General features: G+C 45.5%; 2 protein-coding genes across 7 annotated transcripts; one reads left to right on the forward strand and one right to left on the reverse strand.

The window, feature by feature from the left end:
- Positions 1-332: 332 nt before the first annotated feature.
- On the forward strand, positions 333-13,245 carry tp53bp1 (tumor protein p53 binding protein, 1). 6 transcript variants are annotated; one of them, XM_057021135.1, is made up of 29 exons: positions 335-702; positions 2,531-2,737; positions 3,104-3,179; positions 3,255-3,330; positions 3,395-3,456; positions 3,525-3,650; positions 3,968-4,019; positions 4,125-4,291; positions 4,639-4,765; positions 4,858-4,952; positions 5,017-5,201; positions 5,748-6,762; positions 6,854-6,970; positions 7,057-7,248; positions 7,347-7,413; positions 7,503-7,574; positions 8,159-8,414; positions 8,491-8,544; positions 8,616-8,768; positions 8,859-9,079; positions 9,599-9,769; positions 10,126-10,529; positions 10,641-10,832; positions 10,906-11,073; positions 11,665-11,856; positions 11,930-12,024; positions 12,367-12,563; positions 12,702-12,832; positions 12,923-13,245. In XM_057021135.1, exons 2-29 carry the CDS (start codon positions 2,558-2,560, stop codon positions 13,105-13,107), a joined length of 5,028 nt encoding a protein of 1,675 aa, XP_056877115.1. In that variant the 5' UTR covers positions 335-702; positions 2,531-2,557; the 3' UTR covers positions 13,108-13,245. The 6 variants fall into 6 exon arrangements, 5 of the variants coding, with proteins under 5 accessions (XP_056877115.1, XP_056877124.1, XP_056877150.1 ...); XM_057021144.1 differs by having other exon boundaries at positions 10,129-10,529; XM_057021170.1 differs by having other exon boundaries at positions 336-702; positions 2,625-2,737.
- Positions 13,232-18,727, reverse strand: tubgcp4 (tubulin, gamma complex associated protein 4). Its single transcript, XM_057021325.1, has 18 exons — positions 18,528-18,727; positions 17,953-18,081; positions 17,696-17,818; positions 17,562-17,615; positions 17,439-17,495; positions 16,922-17,001; positions 16,538-16,739; positions 16,295-16,460; positions 15,967-16,091; positions 15,827-15,877; positions 15,642-15,747; positions 15,323-15,430; positions 14,809-14,953; positions 14,551-14,728; positions 14,157-14,291; positions 13,957-14,073; positions 13,737-13,876; positions 13,232-13,625 (listed from the first exon to the last, which is right to left on the reverse strand). Exons 1-18 carry the CDS (start codon positions 18,603-18,605, stop codon positions 13,619-13,621), a joined length of 2,001 nt encoding a protein of 666 aa, XP_056877305.1. The 5' UTR covers positions 18,606-18,727; the 3' UTR covers positions 13,232-13,618.
- Positions 18,728-18,748: the final 21 nt, after the last annotated feature.

The raw sequence follows: 18,748 nt of genomic DNA on the forward strand, positions 1-18,748 counted from the left end.
ACAATAAAAACCGCTTGGTTTTTTTTAAATAACGTTTTTTGTTATGGCCACGGAGGGCATGCACTCGTGTCCATATTTAAAGTGGAGCATCCAGAAATGTGTCAAACATTTTCCTGTGAGCACTCAAGAACTCTGCTCTGATTGATTCAACAGATGCAGAACCTGAACATACATTCAGGGGTATCAGGGGTCAGTTTAGTAAAAAAAGAATCTCCTTCGTCAACTCGTGTTTGAATTTTAAAACTGACCTGGCTCTTTAAAAGAGGCAGTGGCGTGAATTTTATTTGACCCCCCCCCCCCCTTTACCACCACCACCTAAGTTCAGCTCTGTTCACGGTGTTGTGGATCTTCCACGGACTCGTTTTGGTGCTGCACTATTTGAGGGTTGATGTTTTCTGTTTGTTTGTTTTCACTTTTCAAAAAAAAATTGCCCCCCAAAAAATGTTAAATTAGTATTTATCCAGTCGCGCGCGTGTCTTAGCGTGTACAGGCATGTGTGTGTGTGTGTGAGAGAGAGAGGTAGGAGATTGTAAATTACAAAAATGCCTTTGCATCTTGACGCGCCACGCGTGTGCGTTCCACACCCTTTACTCTCGGTAAAACAGAGGTGAGGACGGACCGGGCGATGTTGGACGCGCTCCTTCTGCATCCGGCTGGACGGTGAAACCAAATTGGAACACCTCCAGAACTGATCCATTAAAGGTAAAGCTCTTTATTGTTTCTCTTGCGTTGCGGTGAAAATAGCGGTGCGGTGCGCGGTCATGGTGCGTTTCTGCGTCTGTCAGCGTCGTCTCAGGCGATTAAAGATGAAAGATTTGGAGAATTGTAGCTGCGCAGGTTCTTTTTTTTATTGTGGCAGCAAAAAAATGACGACTGAACTTTGCGGTGGTAGCCGCTGTGAGAGGTAACTGGCCGTCAGAACACTGAGATCTGCACGGTTGCTCATCCACTCAGGTATGGCATTGTTCCCCATGCAGCCGGCATGTCCCCACCACAAAGCTGCTCTCCTGAGCAGAGCCGGTACCAGGCCTGCCAGGCTCCTCTTCCATGCACAAATAAACACAGGTCGCACTGGAAACAAAAAGAAAAACAGAATTCTGCTACCACTGCAAAATGAATTACCAGAATCCTAATTGTGGCTTTTAATTTAGTCTCATCTGTCTGTAGTGTTTTATGGTTTTAAGTGAAGGATGTGGCCTTCTGGACCTTGAAAAGCATATTTGCTCCAGCCAGGTTCTGCTGTCTCTCTGTGCAGGAAACCCTCTTTTTCCTCCCCCAGCAGCTTCCATCAGGACATGATTGGTGCTTTGTTGCTCCACACATTTTTACTGTGATGTGCATTTGCATAGACTAGACTGCACTGTTAGAGGAAACGTGGTGTCTCCATGGAAACTGAAGTTGTCAAATGATGATGACAAAGTGATGTTGCTCGCATCACCCCATTTGAAGATCATTACAAAATGGAGTCTGTGTGCACATTTGATTCAATTCTTACTGATTATCCTGCTCACAAGGGGGTTGATTATTATATATATATCTTTCAGATTTCTGTAACATCCATATTGTAAACTGTCTCTTTGAGATAAAATACAGAAGAACATAAAAATTGACTCAGCTTGAGGCAATGATGTGAACCTTCTGTATATTTATATTTATAGTTTTCTAGCGTCTCAGGAAGCCCCTCAAGGACCTTTGGAGGTCTTCGAAATCCCAGTGTGGGACCTGCTGGCCTACATTTATCTCTTTCCCCCGGTCCATCATCACCAATTCGAGTAGTCCTTCTCTGTAGTATATGCAAAATACAAACCTGTGTTAACTATAGTTACACATTGATGATTAAAGGGTACAGTAATTTAGTTATTATGTAATTAACGTAGTTCTGAATACTAATATAGACTGTAACATTTTAAAAAGAAAGCCTGAAGTTATAAATAGAATTTCAGAAAATTCATTACTAATAATTGCATTAATAAAATATGAAACGTATGATATGCTAATTTGGTTTCTTCAATTAATCGAAGAAAAGCAAATAGACATTTTCACTTCAAAGTGAAATGTAATTTTCATTTTCTGCATATTTTTCTGCAACATTTATGTTTTACTTAAGAAATAAAATGCCCACCTTACACTTTGTACAGTAAATGCAAGGTGCCTTATGAGTATTTGTTGTAAATAATTGTCATAACGTCATCCTGACAAATGATGTCACGTCCGGCGTGTTTTGCCGCCAGTGGCCGAATGGAGCCGTCGAAAGTGTGTCAGTAATTTCAGGGAAAGTTGCCCTTTTAGATGATTTTAACAAACACTGACTTCTTGACTTAAGTCTTTGGCCGAGCGACGTGCTGTTTCTGCCGACTGTCATTCGTATTTTCTCCGGCGCTTCGGTGCGCCAGCTACGTGCTTTGTTTTGGGGCGGAGCGTCGAACACTTTAGCTAACATGCTAACACTTGCTAGTTCCAGGTAGCTAACAATCCTCGGCTCACATGTCTGCCTGCGGTATGTTGCTGCTGCTTGGCTGTCTCACAACAGCCCAGCTCTTTCCCGCGGCCTGACGCCATGGACCCTGGAGCAAGTGAACTCGAATCAAGCTTGCCTCATTCTGAGAACCCGTGTCTGATTGTAGAGGACTCCCAGCCGGACAGCGTCGCTCTGGAGGACGATCCCGAGAGCAGCTACCGAGCTCTGCTGGCCCGTCGACTGTCCAGCCTGCAGCCCACCTCCCGCAGCCCCGTCCTGGTGAGCTTCCAAGGTTTATTATCAATGTCGTACTAAAAAGGGAATAGTAACGTAATTCAAATTAGGCTGCATAGGAAAATCAACATGCATCTTAGAATTTGCAGGATTTCTGCATATATAGGTGCACTTTTCTCGTATAATCCTAGTTTGTATTCAACCTCCTAAATTGCATGTCGAGATTAGCAAGGAGGCACTGTTCCCATTTGAAGAAAACTGCATTAATAATACACTGTATGCATTTTTATTCACATTATTTTATAGTTCGCTTGAAAATATTTTTGCCTGAAATCATGTATCTTTCCATAACCTGGCTAAAGACAGTAACTCTGTTGAATTGAATGCAACTGAATTTTTCCTTTTTGTCAGGAACTCATATCCTCTCCACCTGGAAGCAAAAACTCTCAGAGGGACAGCCAGTCAGAGAGCTCCCAAGAGAAACCTGGTCAGGTTATTTTCGCATTAGCTACACTGATAAGAATCAGCCCAGAATAAGAATAATCTTTTTCTCTGTATTCAGACACTCTGAATGATCCCAACTCAGAATCTCAGCAGGAGAGTCAAGTTCTCAACATTTGCCCTCCTCTCAACAAAAAGTATGTGCCAACGTAAAGCCGTTGCATTGGTGATCATGTTTTTACAGTGCTGTTTTTTTTTCAGGTGTGCACCAGAGGACATGGAATCTACAGCCGATTCCACAACACACTGTGTCCAGGCCGAAGGTAACGGACATCCGCAACATCAAGTTAAACAGAATTCATTTCTGATCTGTGGGTTTCCTTGGTCTTAGGTGGAACTTCTCAGTTTAACTTTCTAGAGCTATCACAGAGTCAAGACTTGGGAGGGGAAGTGACAAATTGCCAGGACCAAGAAGACAATATCCCTCCTCCAGATAGTGAAAAACATGCCAAATTAGGTAATTATAAATGCTCCTCGCATGCTTTTGTCATTCTCATTATGGGTCAGGTGAATTCAGACGCTTTAAGAGGCACATCCTTAAAAGCCAAACCTGAGATTCCAAGTTAATGGCTCAGTGAAGATGCTCCGTATTTTTTGCTATCACTTTCAAAGGTTTGTAGATTGTATTCTATGCTTTAACATTTAATATATCATCTAAAAGACCACCTGAAAGTAACAATGATCTTTCTATAAGAGAAGCTAAAATGATAAAGAATTTCAGCTGTGGGGATTATTAGGTTGGCTATTGTTTAAGTGTTTTTTCCTCACCTGCAGGTCAGAACTCTGACTCCAGGACTTCAGGAAGTCAGAACAACAAAGCAGCTAGGTATGTCAACATGAGCTGTTCCTATAGAGGAGGTGAAATGAAGAAGGTGGCAGCGTCCAGGATCATCTACTGCTTGTCTGGCAACAGTCTGTTTTTCTCCTCCAGGGCAGAGGTGAGCTCCAGCAGCTCCTTGGACTCTCCAGTTCAGTCTGCTCAGCAGGTGAGCGTCCAGGTTTTGCTACACTCTCAGTGCCTCCAGACGTCTGAGCAGGACCAGCAGGACTGTGAGATCCTGTCTTCTCAACAGGACCTGTTTGAAACTGACAAAACAGGTGAATGCATGCAAACATACTCATGCCGGGCTATTTTTTTCACTCTACACTGGATCACTTTCTTTTTTCGCTGCCCCTTCTATTATCTGTTGTTAGCGATGATCGTAACTCAGTCTGACCGTTGCTACACCCAGCAGCTGAGCTCCACATGAAATATGCCAAAGTGAGACTACTTCAGGACGACTCTTGTTTCCATGGTTACCTACCAATAATAGCTAATTTAGTGCTCCTTTCACTCTAAAAATAGAAATGCAACAACAGTTAATTCAATGTTGTGCCCCTCAAAATGGATCCGTTTTGGTTTGGTGGTGTTTTCTGTGTGCACTTCTCACACTCTTGTCTTTCAGGCGCTGCAGTAGACAGCACCGTTTCTGAGCCTGAGCAGGAGGGTCAGCCTACTCTGACTCCGGGCCAAAGCCTGCGACTGCTGCATCTGTCAGGACAGGGAACATTGGTGCAGGAAAGTCTGTCCCAGTGAGTTTCAGCACTTTCTGGAGCTGGTTCTGTTGCACATGTGTGTAGAGGACATCACCAATAATCCATATTTTCCTTGTTTTTGTTTTGAGGAGCTCTATTGAGTTTGTTGCGCCAAGCCAAAACAGTTTCACCAACACCCCATTCATTGTTCCCAGCTCACCTACTGGACAAGAGAACGAAAACAGTGAGTTTCTTGAACTTTTTCAGTTTACCGCTGAGCAGCTGATGAAGTTCATGTGCTTCGACAGGCATTGATGAACCAATGGATACCTCGCTGCCCCCAGAAGAGAAAGTGAGGGAAAAGGAAGAACCAATGGACACAGAGACTGTCTCCAAGCCCCAACCGTCCGCCTCCACTCCTGTATTCCAGAATTCCCCTTGTTTCACATTGGAGAAAACCCCCTCTGTGCCCTCCCAGCCTGAGTTTTCTCAGGTATGTACCTTTTTTCAATTTTTAATTTTAACTATTTAAGTAAGATGGAGCTCACAGCTTGAGTTATAACTGATAACCGTGATAGCATTAATTAATTAATAATCTTATAATGTATATATTTTAAACAGGTAATCATTCAATGAATTTGCTCTTACTCGTCACTCATGACTATATCTGTTGGCTTATTTGCAGCATTTTCTTTGTACTCATTTTTAATCTGTATTATTAATAAATTGCATAAAGGTAAGATCAGCTCTATCGCCCCCTACTGACCGATACTTGAACAGATGGGATAGAAAACATTTCTTCTAGTAAAACTACATAAAGCTGCATCAAAGAAGGGTTTAAGTGTTGATGCATAGCTGCTGTACAGTTATAATTAGCAAGGCTTCAATGTTCTATATAAATACAGTGTGCTGTTATTCACCTTAAATATCTTTCAAACGTTCTTCTTTATCATGAAAGTAGATGGAGCTCAATCTATCACAGCCCATAGTTACAGTACTTTGTAATGTTCCATGTTCTATTGGTGTTTTTTTTTTTCAGAATGTGTTTGTCCCGACACAGAGCCAGGAGGCACCTTCACGGTGTGATCAAAAACCGGCTTCAGAATCTCAGTGTCTGGACTCGTGTCCATTCTCATTGCCTTTGCAGCTTTCTGTGAACACTGAGAGTTGCAGCACAGCCCTGCAGAACTCCCAGCATGCTGAAGAGGACAGCCAGGCCACACAGATTGAAGAACCGGAGGAGCCTCCTGCAGTTGACACCAGTGATTCTGTTGCACCACATCACCAACAGGCAAACAAGACCAGTGCTGTCCCAAGATTGCAAACCAACACCAGCTCCAAAGTTTCCTCTGCGGAGGAAGATAAAGTTGACAGTGAAAGTGCCGAGAAGACCTGTATGAATGTACAACAAGTAGATGTGAAGGAGAGGAGCTCTGCTGAGGTAGTGTCCTGCTCTGAGATGAAGGACTCTTGTGATGTGACTGTGAAGAGCCGCGTGCAGGAGACGTCAGCAAACACGCCTCCCCGCAGTCTCGCCTCTCAGTCTGTGATCCCCCTGACAGTAACTGTGGATGCAATGAAAAGTTCTGCACTGAGAGGAGAAAAGCCAGCAGAGAGACTGTCTGTGGAGTCATCATCGCAAATTAGTGTGCCGGTCGATGGCGCTCAGAAGGGCAATGACCAGGGAGTAATGGCTGAGTGCGAGGAAGAGGTGATGGAGGAGGAGTGCACAGTGGGTGGAGAGAGTTTAGGAGTGGCTCTGGCTTTGTCCCAGAGCCAGCTCTTGACTCCTGAGCCAATGGAGGATGACAGTGTTGTCGTGGTTACAGACAGTGAGCAAGACCCGGAGATTCTGCAGAATGATGCTGCTTTGCAGGTCACGACCAGCACCTCCCAGCCAGTCAGAGGCAACGCGCTCATCTCCACAAATGGCCACGAACCTCAGGTTCCAACCACAAAGGTGCAGATGGCTTCAAGTAGGCTGTCCCAGGGTGAGGGGGCAGGGCCTGAATCAGAGGGGCTCAAGGACAAGAGTCTGAGTGAGAGCTCAGGAGGTAAGAACATGGGTTTCAAAACACAACTCCAGCGTTTAATTTAATTCATCAAATTGGTTAAAATCTAATTGTAACTGCTTTTCTGCTGTAGATATATCCTTTCACTTCACACTTCCCAAAGAAGGGGATCTGATTGGTCCTGCCACTGGGGCCACGCCCCCTCTAATCACCCAGCTGAAACAGACAGTGAGACACAGCACTCCCATTGGTGGGTCAAGTGTGCTTCCCAAAATCATTTTCAAAAAAACCTTTCCAGCCTAATCTGTTGGTTATCTGTATGACATTCTTCTACAGAGATTTCACCCTTCGATGAAAAGTCAGACACAGCAGGCGATGTCTCCGCAGATGTAGCGATGGCAGCCAGTGCCATCGTGCCTGGAGACAGTGGGGAGAACACGGCAGATAAGGGAGATGGGAAGCTGAGTTTAAGGATGAAGCTGGTGACCCCTGTGGATGAGGTCAACTCGGACCGCTTCAGCCTTCAGAGTAAGAGCTACATGCCTGAATGCCTCAACTTTTTATGCCATTTCACAGTGTGTGCATCATGATTGTCACTTGATGCTCAGACAATAACCTTTTTCCAGAACCGTCCCTACAAGAAGAAGATGGAGCCCCGGTGAAGGAAAGCACAGTTGCTAGTGCTGTAACCAGGTAACCTGAAACACTTCAAACACTCCACAACTTGAAATATTTTTGAATGTAGCCTTTCGGTTTGATGTGTTGTCGCTTGTGGCTTTCAGTCCGTCAGTGTTCAGCCGGGTCAGACAGGTCCACAGACAGAAAGAGGAAGAGGATGAAGCCATGTCTGTCAGGTAACCACATTAACATTTGATATTATTTCTGCACATTAAAAGAGATACTGCTCCATATTAAAATTCATCATTGCAATAAATGTGGCTCTTTATTGGAAATGGCTGAATGTGAAGATGTACAGTGATCCAATAATCAGTTGAACTTTATCAGTTAAGTAACTAGATGACTGTCAAGCTCCTCTTGTCAGTAAAATTATAATTATAATTACAAATAAATGTTAACATCCTGTGCACAAGTGACAGCAGCATTTGTTACACAAACACATTTTTCTCTTTAAATTTGTGTGTATTTTGGTCTGAACTGCATGAATGGTGTGTTCAGCAAACCTATTACAGTAGACAGAAGCTGATATTGTCCACTAAACTGCATCTGCATTAAAAAAGAGACTTATTTTTTACTCCCAAGCTGGGGTGAATATTTCCTTGCACCAGCATGTAGTTTATATGGTTATTCTGTTCTTCACCACGTAATCAATAAAAAATTGTAGCTTGCAGTTTTAATTCAAAATATTGATTGTGTGGTTTCAATATTCCATCATCTAGTTTTGCTGTGTTCCTATTGGCTGAATCTTTCATCATTGCAGAGGGGAGCTGTTTGCTTCACCACAGAGGAGTTCTCAGGCTTCCTCACTGGGATGCAACAGCCTGCCTTACAGCCAGTCAGAGGTCTTACAACAGGAAGTGTTGGCATCGCCTCAGGAGATCCAGAAGGATCCTCCTGACCCAGTGGAAACGTCGGAGGATGGACAGGGCCCACTCAGACCTCCAGAAACGGCTCCGGCCAAAGCCAATGCCAGACAGACGTTTGACCAGTCCAACACCTCCAGTCCACCCATCAAGGTCAGTCCTCTGATCACATGTAACGGAGTGCTGACGTGGAGTTCAGTGATGCTGATCACTTATGTGTCCATCTCAGCTCCGTCACCGGACCAACTTCAGCGCTCCGGGGCTGCGCTCACCAGCTGCCAGGGTATGAACATTCAGGTGTAAGTTCCACCCTCCCCCACGAGTCCTGTTAACACCCCTGTTCTGTCTTTGAAGTCTGAAGCGGAGTCTCCGTCATCCAGAAGAATCCCTGGCCCTTCCCACCACAGGCACGTGCGCACCATCAAGGAGGTGCGGACCACCATCACGCGCATCATTACAGATGTTTATTATGAGGATGGCAAAGAGGTGGAGCGCAAAGTTTCAGAGGTAGCAGACACACACGCACACACACACAGTTATGTAAATCTAACCTAAATTCTAAATTCAAGCCTAAAATTGTTATATTTGTGTTTCTAGGAGAGCGAGGACCCTGTGGTGGACTGTCAGGTGCTGGACAGTGACATGTCCCCGTGTCGTACAGGCAGCAGCTCTTTGACGTCGGGTGACCTGGGTGACATCAGCTCGCTGTCCTCGAAGGCCTCCAGCCTGCAGCACAGCTCAGGAGGAACCAGCAGCAGCACCGGCCTCACCAGGCCAGATTTCATCAGGCCATCCAGTCGAGGAGCCAAATCTAGCAGGTACCGCCGCTTCCTCCAGAGAATCAGCGCTCCCCTCCCTTCCCCTCACGTCCAGGTCAATGAGTCTTTCCGCATCAGCTCTCTGTGTAGGTGCATGCTGATTCCTGTTTTTCCGCTCTGACTTTCTAACATCTTAATTTCTCTGTGATTGCCTGATTTCCTCCCTGCATCAGGCTCCTCACAGACACAAATCTGAGGCTAGTTCGTCTCCATTCATATGCACATTAGGGATGGAGATAGATGAATAATGAAAATCATTAGGACTCTAATGATCTGAGTCTAAAACAGAGCAAACATTTGACCGGTTACTGGTAGAAAAAGATTTTATCAAGGTTTATACTAAATTAAAGAACCATATCTTTAAGGTCAAATGTTGACTTGTTTAGTATATGTTGGCTAAACTGGGTCTTGGCCTCCTGAGGTCTGATCTCCGTTCCTGTAGTTTGGACTTGACAGTAACCTCAGATTAGTGTCTGCACGGCCTGACCAGCTCTGTTGGTCCCCTCTGTGTGTCTGCAGTCCCAGACGGGGAGGTGGGCACCCACAGAGGGGTCCCAGGGCTCACAGGGTGGGGTCAGTGGTCATAGCGGGCAGAGGCCACAGCACATCGGGGTCCCAGGCCTCCATCCCTCTAAGACCCAGGGGAAGGGCTCGAAGGGGTCGACCCCCTTCCCGCTCCCGCCTGTCCAGGTGAGTCCTCTTCGAGGCTGACCAGGCAGTCGCAACTATGGGCAATCACAACTATCTGATAACTCTTCACCCATTTAACACATTTTCTAACTTCTAATCACCTAAACAACCCAATGCTGTAGTGGGCTATACCCCTTCCTCTTACCAGCAGGCCTGCACCAGAATGGCAGGTCTGTTATTATCGATTGATCCCTTTAACATTATTAATTAGTATTTTGGTGTCTAAAGCGATTCAAATAATCAACGATACTGAAGTCCATTTATTGCAACTGCATAAAAAAGTGGAACCTGAGGTAATTATCCAGTGTGGATGCTGAGAGGAGGTTCCCTAAACAGGGTGTGTGTTTCCCTGTCAGCAGAGGTGGTGGGCATTCGCTGCAGAGGGTCAGCGCTCAGCTGCCATCGTCCTCAGATGATGAGCTCTACACCCGTGTGCTGCCCCCTCAAAGCCCCGCTGACACAGAACCCCAGGGCCAATCTGACTCCCTTAGGTCAGCGGAAGAGGAGGAGGAGGAGGAAGAGGAGGTGGGGAGCCCTCCCGGGAGCAGCTTTGTTGGCCTGCGGGTGGTGGCCAAGTGGTCATCTAACGGTTACTTCTACTCAGGCCGCATCATGAAAGATGCTGGCGAGGGGAGGTTCCGTCTGAGATTCGATGATGGCTACGAGTGTGAGGTGGCCGGGAAGGATATCCTCCTGTGTGACCCCATTCCGCTGGAGACGGAGGTCACAGCTCTGCTGGAGGACGAGTACTTCAGCATAGGTGAGGAACACGAGCCTCTCGCTGCAAGTCAAACCTCAAATATAGGCCACCATTTTAAAAAAAGGTCAATTCAACCGGACTTTCTAACCGAGAGCGTGTCTCTGTGTGTAGGTGTTGTGAGGGGCCATAAAACTGAGGGCCAGGAGCTGTTTTACAGCGTGGAGAAGGATGGTCAGAGACAGTGGTACAACAGGAAGGCTGTCATCTTGTCTCTAGAGCAGGGCAACAAGCTGAGGGAGCAGCACAGCCTGGGCCCCTACGAGCCCTCCACCCCCCTGGCCAAGGCCTCTGACATCAGCCTGGGTGAGTTCCTGGATCACGTGAGCAGAAGGATCCAGGTTTGGTTCATTAATGTGGTGGTTTTTATTTTTGATAGACAACCTGGTGGAGGGGAAGAGGAGGCGCAGAGGAGCATCTGAGAACATCCCCAACCGCAGCTCCTCCAGCAGCCCCCGCACCCCCGGCCCCTCTGGCAAGAGAAAGCTGATGACCTCGGAGGGCTGCAGGACACCAGCAAAGAGAGGCCGCAGGGGGGCCAGAGCCGGTACGGAGACCTGCTCCCCAAAACCATGATGTCATCTTAGTGGGGGGGAGGGAAGGGGGGGGGGCATATTTTAGAACCCATTACTGAATTTTATTGTGCAGCGGTATTATGACTAGACTTTTAGAGCTTTTAGAATTAGGAAGCTAATATAGTTTTTAATTCTGATTTTACACATTTAACAAGGGAACATTTTTCAAACATGTAAACTTTTATTTAATTAATTTCAACTGTGACATGAAATTTGCTTCTCTGTTGGTCACTTTATAAAAATGTTTTAAAAATTGTCCATTTTCACAACTCGTATTTGTTTGTGTTCTTGAACGCACCGCAGCCGATCATCCATCAGAATCCTTGTTTGTTTTTGTTTGTTTGTTTGGCTGAAAACATCTGAGACGTTTTGACAGTCGTGTGGTCATTGTTCTGCTGTCACGACCGCTGCTGAGACGACTCGGTAAATAACTATTCAACACCAGAATCACGGTGTTGGTCCACGGGTGGAGGGAACATCACGGGTGTGTGGTGTCGGTGCGCTCGGCTGGACGCTCTAACGGTCGCATCAGGAAATTTTAACACCAGTCTCCCTCCCCCCAGCTCAGCAGCGGGTCGGCATATGCAACACCTCTGGCAGCGGAACAGATCTTCCCGATCAGTCCAGCGATGTGGTGGAGACTCACGGCCCGCTGCCCCAGAATGCATCTCTGTTCATGGGTTTTGCCTTCATGATGACGGCGTCGTGCGAGAGCGACCGTCTGAGCAACAAGCTCAGCAGCGACGAAGACGAAGGTTCGCAACGTCGTGCACGCAGAGCAGCTTCCCTTTAACATCTGCATTATTATTATTGTATCTTCTTTTACAGAGTATGTGCAGACGGGGCCATATAACAAAACCTACACCGAGTCCCAGCTGCAGGCTGGTGGAGGCTTCATCCTACCAGATTTCAATGAAGAACAAGTAGGTGGACTGAAGGAACCTGATAACTAGGAAAGAAATTGGCTCAGATATTTTTAAGAGATGCATTAGGGTAGTTAGTTTTACATCAGATCTTTCTTGCATTGTAATTTTAAAGTTGGAAACCAAATTATTAAACCCTGGAAAAAGACAGAATCCAATCTTCCGAGCATTACATCTGCCCTCCTGAAGCACCGGGAAGGGGTTGTTTGATTGCATAGATATGAGGGTGATTTATTTCTAGGACTTTGAGAAACTGTCAACTCAACCAAAGGGCATTTAAATGTCAGGTTATTTCCGGACCTGCTGAAAAGCCAATTAATAGATGCCTCTTGTTCTCCCTAGTGTAAAGCAGCATATCAGAGCTTGCTGATTGCAGACCAGCACTGTCGTACACAGAAGTACCTGCTGTGTTTGGCCAGCGGCGTTCCCTGTGTGTCACACTTGTGGGTTCGAGACTGCTGCAAAGACAATAAGCTGCTCAACTACAGGAACTACCTGTTGCCCGCTGGCATTGGACCTGATGATGCCATTGTAGAATGGTAAGTTGGTGGCTCCATCTAATGAGTTAAGGTTGAAGTCGCCTTCATCTTTGATTTAAAAACACGCTGGTGAAGCTGTGAAAATCATCCCGTGGTCGGCCTCCTTCAGTAGAGATGATCAAATTTGTCTTTCACCAGGCACCCACGCAGCACCCCATTCAAGGCTCTGCGGATCCTTCTGGTTTTTGAGAAACCAGCCGAGCTTTGGGCCCAGCTCATCACCATGGGTGGAGCTTCATCCGTACGACACTTCCAGCCCGACGCCTCAGGTACAGACCCACAGCTCCGCCTCATGACAGCCAGAGAGCGAGCACTGGCCATGCTACATTTCTGACAGCTGTCCCTCTATTCCTTTTCAGACATTCCTGCCGGCAAGTTTGACGTTGTGGTGACGGACCACACCTGCTCCCCACTAGTGGAGAAGAACATGGCATCCCAGGAAGTGCCGCTGGTGTCTCCCGAGTGGCTCATCCAGAGTGTGATCTGTGGGGAGTGCCTGGGCTTCCATAGCCTGCCTCGGTATCGCCACAACTACGCGTCATAATCCAATACCACGTTTGCAAAAATGCCTTCAATCATGTTAAATGTTCCACGCGTTAGTTCCGTTGCATGCCTCTGCTGTACATACCTTTATCCTGTCTGTTTTTATGGATAATAAACTGTGACTCTTGTTTCATTTTAACTTGTTTCTTTATTGTCTCTGCATTTGTAAAATGGTTTAATATTTACAGATTTTTTACAAGGAAACTGTCGGTTTCACCCAAAAGATCTTCCACTTCAACATGGAAACGACTACTGTGGCTGTACATTAACACAATTATGCTAAGCTAATAGCATCTGCATGCAATTCTGACTGTTGGTTACACTCAAAATGCTGAAATCATTAACTTTGTTCAAGTTAATACGAGATCAGCTTCATTTCTGCCCTAAATGCCTAATGAGCTGCATTCTGAAAGTGAGGCACGAGAACTTCAAGTGAACCAACTAAAGTACAACTGTAACATCTGAAAGGCAGAAAGAAAGATGGGGTTTTGCTTCTTTTCTTTGTGCTCTTGTTAAATGCTGAAAAAGAGGAACCTTCTATTAGCTAAACAGTTTCAAGCTGGTTTTTTTTGTATATGTGGTGCCAAATAATCAGAATGTTCTTCTAGATTCTGATAACCTGAGACCTACCTGCCCAGGGTCCCTCCGGCCTGTGTATAGTATTTGTTGTAGTCCAACCGCAGAAGCAGCTGAGCCAGATCTGAGTTAATTTGATGGTTCCTGACACTCGAGAGGATTTTGAACAGCAATGAAGACTGACGTCTGAAGCCCTGGAATTAGAAATGCACAGTTGCGGATAAAAATACTCATTCGTGTTTTCTAAAGTAGGTGAGGAGGCGAGCGGCTCCACCTTGACCAGGAGGTCCAGCTGAGCAGTTCCCCTCTCATCGAGTGGCGCCATGCTCTGGCTGACCATGGAGCAGAAACTTTGACACAGCTCAAGGATCTCATTCAGGCAGTGGAAAACCTGGGTAGAGAAGAATTCATTAAGTCCAGAAAGACAAACGCCAGCTTTAGCAGTAAGGTGTAACAGGTGAGGAGGGAGCCTACTGGCTTCAGGAGGATGAAGGACTGGGCCAGCAGGTTGCTCAGGAAGTGGTCGTGAGCCAGTCTGATGCTCTCAAAATCTCTGGTGGAGTTGATCTGCTGAAGCAGCTGAGAGAACTGAGACTCCAACACGTCAACCTGCACATAAACAGCAGCAGATCACCTCAGTGACTCTTCCAAACAGACGCCTGTCGGATGAACTCAAATCGTGGAGAGATTTCAAAGAGTTGTCCTGATTTTAAAAGCTGTTGCTGATTAAATGAGAGTGACATCTATAAATAGGTCTTCAAAAGGTTCAATGTGGAGCCATCTATTGGTTTTTGGTTGGTTGCTAACACGGCTATGCACAATTGCTGCTGTACAGGATCTATGTTTTGGCAAACCCAGAAAGTCTAACCTGTAGGTAATACTGCAGGTTATCAATCAGGAAGGCCATGTGGTTGCGTAGTCTCCACTTCACGGCGTCCATCTGGGTGGATTTCAAGTGTTTCCTTTGCATCTGGAGAGCCCAGCAGTGCTGAAGTTGAGACTGCACTCGACGAACGCTCAACAGGTACCTGAACACAACGTTGTACCTGCAGCAACGAGCAGAGAGCAGGTGACGCGCACAGCCAAAACGCCTGACTGGACGGAGCATATGATGGCGAGGACATACTTCTCCAGGACAGCAGGTGTGAAGAGGATGTGCAGTGGCCACTGGACCTTGTAGGTGAGGCCAAGGGCTGCCCAGCCTGTGGGGGGGACTTCACGAGGAGATGTGTCCTGTGGTGGGGTTGCTCCATCTCTGGGACCTGTTGCCTCTAGCAATGCAACAACAACAAACCCACAATGTGCAGAAGATCACCAGAACACAGGTGGAAATCTGTGACATCTGGTTCTAAACTCAACAATTGTGACTTATAAGTTTAAAATTCCAACAGCAATTTTGATATTGATGCAAGTCAGTGTTAAAAGCTCTATATACATCTTAGGAACCGTTCCAGAAACTGTTGGTCCATTGCATGCACAGTAAGTAAATGAAAATTCTGAAATAAATCTTCAATTTTGAGGAACCATTAACGACATTTCTTTTTAACCAGAACAGAGTGGCGTTGTCGTTTCAGTTACACTACAGATCCACCAGGTGGCGGTCGACCCACCTAAAGATGAACGTCTCGTTTAGTTCTTACCTTTGCAGTCTTTGCCCTGGTAGTCTATGGTGAGGTGCAACAGGGGAAGGAGGTTGTCATCGTCCAGGAGAACCTTATGAGCCGCCTGCTGAAATGCCACGTTTACATCTGGAAATGCAAAGCACAGGTGAGAATGTCAACATACATCTGCATAAGGGGCGAAATCACAGATAAATCAGGTCAGAATGTTTGAATGACTGGAAGTTACTGATTTTCATAGGCAAATGTAAACTCTCTAGCAGCACAACAGAGATATCACATCAGTTTAAAAATACTTCTGGCTCTATAAACTTTCAGTACGGATAAGAACGTGACTGACCGTGCTCAGTGACGGCTGTTGGAGGAGTCTTCAGCATGTGCTGCGCAAGGTCGATGAAGACCTGGTAGAGCTCTCCTCTTCCCAGCAAGTAAAAGTCTTTAATGATCTGTCAGGAGTTGAAACATTCAATTCACACATTTTGCTACTCTTGATTTGCCTATGAACAGAATGGTCAGTGGCAAAACCTTGAGCTGTTCCAGCAGATCAGACTCCTCCACCATCAAGGTCCAGAGATGCTGTATGTCAGGAAGAGTGGGAAGTCTCACTTGAGCTGACTGCTAATGCAAGCTATGTAAAATAGTTTTAAAAAAGCACATGAGCTCACCTCTGCCACCGTACTCCTAATGCGATCAATCAAGTTTTCAAAATCCACCAGGCTGAACAGAGGCTGCTGTTTGAGTTTGTGCAGCTCTGTGGCAAATGTGTCCTCCTGGTGCTTCAGTATGGAGCCTAAAATAAACAATGCATTTAATTCTTTCATGATGCAGATGCTGTAGCAGATCAAAATCTATGTAATAAGGACACCATTTGAATTAAAAAGTTTAAAAGAAATCAAATTTTATACTACATAACTCCATTTGTGATATCTTGCTAAGAATAACTTTGAATAAACAGACGGTTAAACAGTCCTAACTCGTGCTAGACTAGGTTACCGGCTCGAGATGGGCCGTGGGTATGGTTCTCAAACATCTGGACCGATTCTCCAACAAACAAGATCTTCTCGGCCACTCTGATTGGGATGTAAGAAGGCAGCATCTCAGTACGCAGGGAGAACTGCTGCAGAGATGGTGCCAACATGTTCTCCTCCTCAATCAGCCTCTGCACCACAACACAACAACACGTGTCAAGATACGGACAGCCCCCGATGCAGCCGGCGCCCCCCTCAGGATGCCCACCAGGTCCTGCAGTTCTCTGAGCTGCTTCCCACTCAGGCCTCCCAGCCCCAGGTCCTCATCCTCCTCCTCCTGGTTGGCAGCAGCTCCTCCGGCGCTTGGCCCCTGCTTCACAAAGAACTCCTCGTTCTGGTCAAGCAGCAACCCGTGCAGCATCCATGCTGCCAGCTGCTTATACATCACGCCATGACATACAGCGAGAATCCTGCAAAATACAAAACAAAGAAAATAACTGCTGCCGGTGATGAGTCGCCAAAAAGTGTTTCAGTTGTTCCAGGCCAAGTTTGCACACTAAACACAACACACACTCACTTTTGTAACGTGGAAAGTGAGACGAGGGCAGATCTCACATAGTCTAATTCTCATCCTCATAATGTGAATACTTACTTCTCTAAAGCCATGCGTACAGGCGGAAGCCCTCCACAACTGTGCTTGTACACCGTCTCCAGGATCTGACATCCATGGATCTAACAGGAAAACAAAGTGAAACTCTGTGTCATCCTCTGCAACACACTTTTTTTGTCTGAGTAATCAGCAGCACACGTAATTGAAGCTTTGTGGTTTAACATCTGGATGAGGAGTGCTGGACAGGAGCCTCTGTGCTCCTGGTGATGAAAACACTCGGAAATGATAAAAAATCAATATCTTGACGTCAGTGGCTTGTAATTCACTGCAGACATGATTCCTGTCTCAGACAGATCCCTCTCTCAGCAGCAGGGGATCAGTATTAATCTACTTAATGGAGCAGACACATCTGTGCTCAACACCTGTGGCATCAGTATGGCTGAACAGTGGATCTGTCTCACTCCAGACCAATTTTCAAACCAATAACAGTTTTTAAAGATTCACTCATTATCCTTCTTAGACTTTATTGTAGTATTTGCAAAATGAATTCCATGATTACCTTCTGAGATTTAATCGTTTCTACGACCATCATTACTGAAGGAAACAGCAGCTGAAACTTAAAACAAAAGAAAGCGTGAGATCAACATGTAAAGACTTTCAGCTGTTGTCTCATCTCTTTTACCTGATCAAGCTTGTAATTCACATGAGATATTGTCAGATGTGGATCTCCAAGGAACTGAAACATACACAAGCCTTTAGTTAGGATTATTTTACATGCTTCAGCATTGTTCCCTGTGAGCGACACCATCTTTTCACCTCTCGCTCAAGGTCCAGCAGGGCTTGCCTATATGGTTGCAGCATGGAGTCCAGACCGGTGCAGAAAGCCCGCAAATAAATCCCATGAAGTACCGTCTGATTTTGCTGGTTCATGTGATGTTCCTGCAGTGTGACAGTGGAGAGCAAAACAGTCTCAATGGGGGCATATCATGAAAACTCAAACGTAGGAAAGATAAATCCTATCTTGTGTTTAGAATTAAAAATGTTGACTTCCAGAGCTTCCAACAGCCACTCACTTGTTGATGCACATGGCCAGTGTGTTGTTCAATGAACTCGGTAAAGCGCATGTAATCAGAACCCAGTTTAGAGAGCCTGTTAAGGACACTGGTCTCACTGGGGTGAAGAAAAGGCAAGTCCTGGGAAACCTGTGGGGAAAACGAAATGTTCAACACTCAAACTAAATAAATGTGTGATATTATTCCAGTTATGTCTCTTTTTCTGTGGTAAACAGAATCAAATGGGCAACAAATACTGGAACCAAACTATCAGCCCTCATTTTATCTTCTTTTAGTTACTAGTTACATGTGGGTTTTTTTAGGGTTAGGGTTAGGGTTATTCAAATACAGTACTTTTTATTTTTTAATGTTTGTGACATTGTACATTAGCTACAATCCATCCAGTGGGAGTAATTATATGTGTAAAAGCTCAGAATTATATTCAGTTTGAAGGCAAAATGTAAAACTTTAAATTAAGTCGCTACAGAGATAAAAGGTACTCTTACAAAAGCATCATTAAGAGCATAGCCTGTGTAAGATCTCGCAAAATAATGTTAAAATGCGGGCGTCACTGTGGCGCTGAATGGTTGTTTTACCTGCAAACCTGTTCGCTTGTTCCATGTGAAAATCGTCCCAGGGTATCCGCTTAACGCCAGCAACAGCTCATGAATCATATTGAGGATTATTTAGGAGCGGTAATTGGAAAATACAGCGTACTTGACGCCATTCATCGACCAAAACAAATTACCGCTCTTGAGGTCGCACTTTGACTACGTTTTTACGCAATGCATCACGGGATGAGCATTAGTTGCTAAAC

This window comes from Takifugu flavidus, chromosome 2 (assembly GCF_003711565.1).
Source record: "Takifugu flavidus isolate HTHZ2018 chromosome 2, ASM371156v2, whole genome shotgun sequence".
Classification (NCBI taxonomy): domain Eukaryota; kingdom Metazoa; phylum Chordata; class Actinopteri; order Tetraodontiformes; family Tetraodontidae; genus Takifugu; species Takifugu flavidus.